At 46.5% G+C, this 3,019-nt stretch overlaps 1 protein-coding gene across 1 annotated transcript; it reads right to left on the bottom strand.

Annotated features, from left to right (window-relative positions):
- Nucleotides 1-366: 366 nt before the first annotated feature.
- On the bottom strand, nucleotides 367-2,493 carry N7496_008501 (uncharacterized protein; the record flags this gene model as incomplete). Its single annotated transcript, XM_056701420.1, has 2 exons — nucleotides 367-1,986; nucleotides 2,047-2,493. The coding sequence occupies 2 exons, from the start codon at nucleotides 2,491-2,493 to the stop codon at nucleotides 367-369; spliced, it is 2,067 nt and encodes a 688-aa protein (XP_056553483.1).
- Nucleotides 2,494-3,019: the final 526 nt, after the last annotated feature.

Here is a 3,019-nt window from a genome sequence, read left to right as displayed (position 1 = left end):
GTGGATCCATGATAAGATTGCTGAACATTTTGCCTCTTCTGTACACAGTTGCTTCCGTGCACACAAGAACTTATGCACATTGCGCAAATCCGATACTAAATTTATGATTTTCTTTGCGTATTTGCTTTGTTTCAGGGCTACAGCGCGCCTCAGCTACTCTAGCCCCACTTCTTCTCCCTTATCTTATAGTCAAGACCCTGATTTTATTAGAATTCGAATTAGATGTATATACTGTCTTACTGGAAAGGATGAATGTCCTGGTCATTTCAGACACATGAAACATATTTTTCTGATGAATCCATATCTGGGTAGGAACAATAGGATCTTGATTGAGATTCCTAAGACAAGAAATACAGGAGGTCATGGTTAAGCCAGGAGAGTGATGTTCTTGATCATGCCTCGAATGCCTCTCCCTATCTCTTTTAATGGTGCTTCAATGGCAATCTTATCCCACACGTCCATGACTCCTCGTGCTGATGAAACAGCATTTGGATGAAAGATTGTCAGGAATTCCATTTGTTTAGCAAAAGCCGAGTTCTGCTCCAAAACCGTCAAGTATGTGAAATCACCCAATCCTGAAAGTGCTACCTGTGTCCAGGTGTTGACGGGGAGGCTGTAGTTGAGAGTGTAGGAGTTATTGCCAGTCACTAGCGTGACATTGGGATTTGACCCTTCGCCATTCAATAAGGCTGAGTCTGGGCCAGAGAAGATAACACCGGAACTTGAAGAGGGATTGATCCAAAATGAAAGGGAGTAATTGCGGCCTTTGCTAAATAGCGGCGTCTCCAGGTAGCAGTAACCATCAAGATGAAGAGCATTGCTATGGATAGAGCAGCCATGGGAGATGGCAGTGTAGCCGTTGCCAGAGCTATCCTTGATCTGGTTTGCGTGGCTTCTAGATTCGGAAAACTGGTAGCTGAATATTAGGTTGGTCTTAGACTTCGCCCGGCGATCTAAATTCTGACCAGGCACCTTTGCAATCAGACATTCCAGCACGTCATTATACTCACTCTCGATTAGCTGCCCTCCCCACTGCTTGTCCGCCATTGCAGGAAGCTCATTTCTCCAACCGTAATAGGCTTCTAGATATGTTGATGGGATGGGCCCGAAGTCGCTCCATTGGGCTGCAACATGCCCAACGACACTTGGGTCCTTCCTTGAAGGGTTGTTTGTCGCATTCGTGATGTCAAATATGTGAGGCGCATAGGCACCGCCCATCGGGTTGCCATTGAATATCAAAGTCTTGTTCATGCGCTGAGGGAAGTAGCCCGACCATTTTGTGACCACATAGAATGCATAGTCAGAGTTTATCACGCTCCATCCGTTTTTGATGTAATCGAAATAGGGATTATCGTCATATGACGCCCAATGTTGGATAACCACATCCTTCGAGACATTGAAGCCACTCGAAGGCGTGAATGTGCCCCAGATTCGAACCTGTTTTCCAGATTCCTGTTCGATAAAAGATTGAAGGTTGTTTACTAGCCGGTCATAATCTGCAACAAGGTCGGCACTATACTCGTCGGCTCCGATGTGAACCGTTTTAGAATGGAACCAAGGCAGGAAAGTCTTCCAGATTGTTCTCATCGTCGGCAGGGCATCAGGGTGAGAAATATTGATCAGGGTTGGGTCACCATCTAATGCCAGTTGTGGCTTCCAGGTTGTGATTGATAAAGCGTGTGCAGGAGCTTCGATTTCCGGGATGATAGTCACGCCCCTGCTAGCGCACTGTCTTTGGACGCTATCGAATTGATCTTTGGTATATGATTCATTTTCATTTTGGTTGAGTCCGGCGACGGCGGGATCATCGCTCAAGAGACGGAAGCTTTTGTATAACGCCCATTCTTCGGCAGTTGTATACGTGTCGTAGTTTATGAAGAGGTTATCGCTTAGGTGTACGTGGAACTCATTTTGCTTGAAAAATGAGAGGTAAGAGCACATTTCAATCAAGAACTCAGGTGGGTAGTAGTGACGGCCACAGTCGAGCTTAGGAGATGGGTGAGTGCAAGAGCAAAAAAACCACTATGTTGCCTTAAAGAAACTGACCATGGCTCCCCGTGTTGCCCAGCCTGGGGCGTCACTTCCTGCACCGTAGGCGAGTCTCTTATTATTGATGATCGCCATCTGCAAGAGAGTTCGCGTGCCCCACCAGGAACCAAGGGCGCTCGCCCCAGTAATTTGAATTCCATGTGTTCTGACAGCGATGGAATATCCCTCTAGAGTAGCTCGTTCAGCAGCGTCAAGGTATGTGCCATTTGGGTCCAGAGTGATGAATATAGAATTGCTTTCCAAGATTCGGCCCTCCTCTAATTGAACTTTTATTCCGAGGGAATCTGCGAGGTCCTGTTGAAACGTTGTTGCGAATTCCCATAGACTTGGAGGTATCAATGATTGACCTTTGTCGTTAAATGATTTGGCGTAACGTGTGTCTACGACGATTCTTTGGATCCTGTCGAGCGAGTAGGTACCTTGGCCTGTCACGTTGAAGGGCATGGATGGGATAGTTGGGAGATAGGAAGCTTGGTGCGAAAGGTAGGGACTGTCAGTAGTTGCGTCAAAGGGCCGGGCGGGAATTTCTCACTCACCAAGAGATCCAGTGACAAGCAAGGCGTATAACGAAAATGCGTTTCCTAGCATCTTGAGAGGCAAATAATTGCTTGACACACTGTTTACACTGATGAATAACTAATTACCGGGAAACATTTGAGGCATAGTCTTATATATCGCTATTTAAGCCGTCGGGATTCCGGGAAATCTTTACTTCCACCCGGGGCCGCTGGTCGCCTGTTACTCCCCAAATTGAACCAGCGGGCCTTGTAGTATGAACTGCCGACACTAGAATTTATCATAAAGGTTGTTTCTTCTGTCTTAGAGGGATATCGCTACTGCTACGGTAACACGGGCGAGATGACAGAGAAAGCCACAATCATAGATAGCTGACCTTCCTGCATTTAGATGGCAATAACATAGGCGATAATAACGACACTTTCTTGCCATGGTACAAGTCTCCACCAGATAG

The sequence above is a fragment of the Penicillium cataractarum genome (assembly GCF_028827025.1).
Source record: "Penicillium cataractarum strain IBT 29864 chromosome Unknown utg000007l, whole genome shotgun sequence".
NCBI classification, from domain to species: domain Eukaryota; kingdom Fungi; phylum Ascomycota; class Eurotiomycetes; order Eurotiales; family Aspergillaceae; genus Penicillium; species Penicillium cataractarum.
Note: the sequence above shows the minus strand (reverse complement) of the source record. Positions and strands in the feature narration are given on the sequence as shown.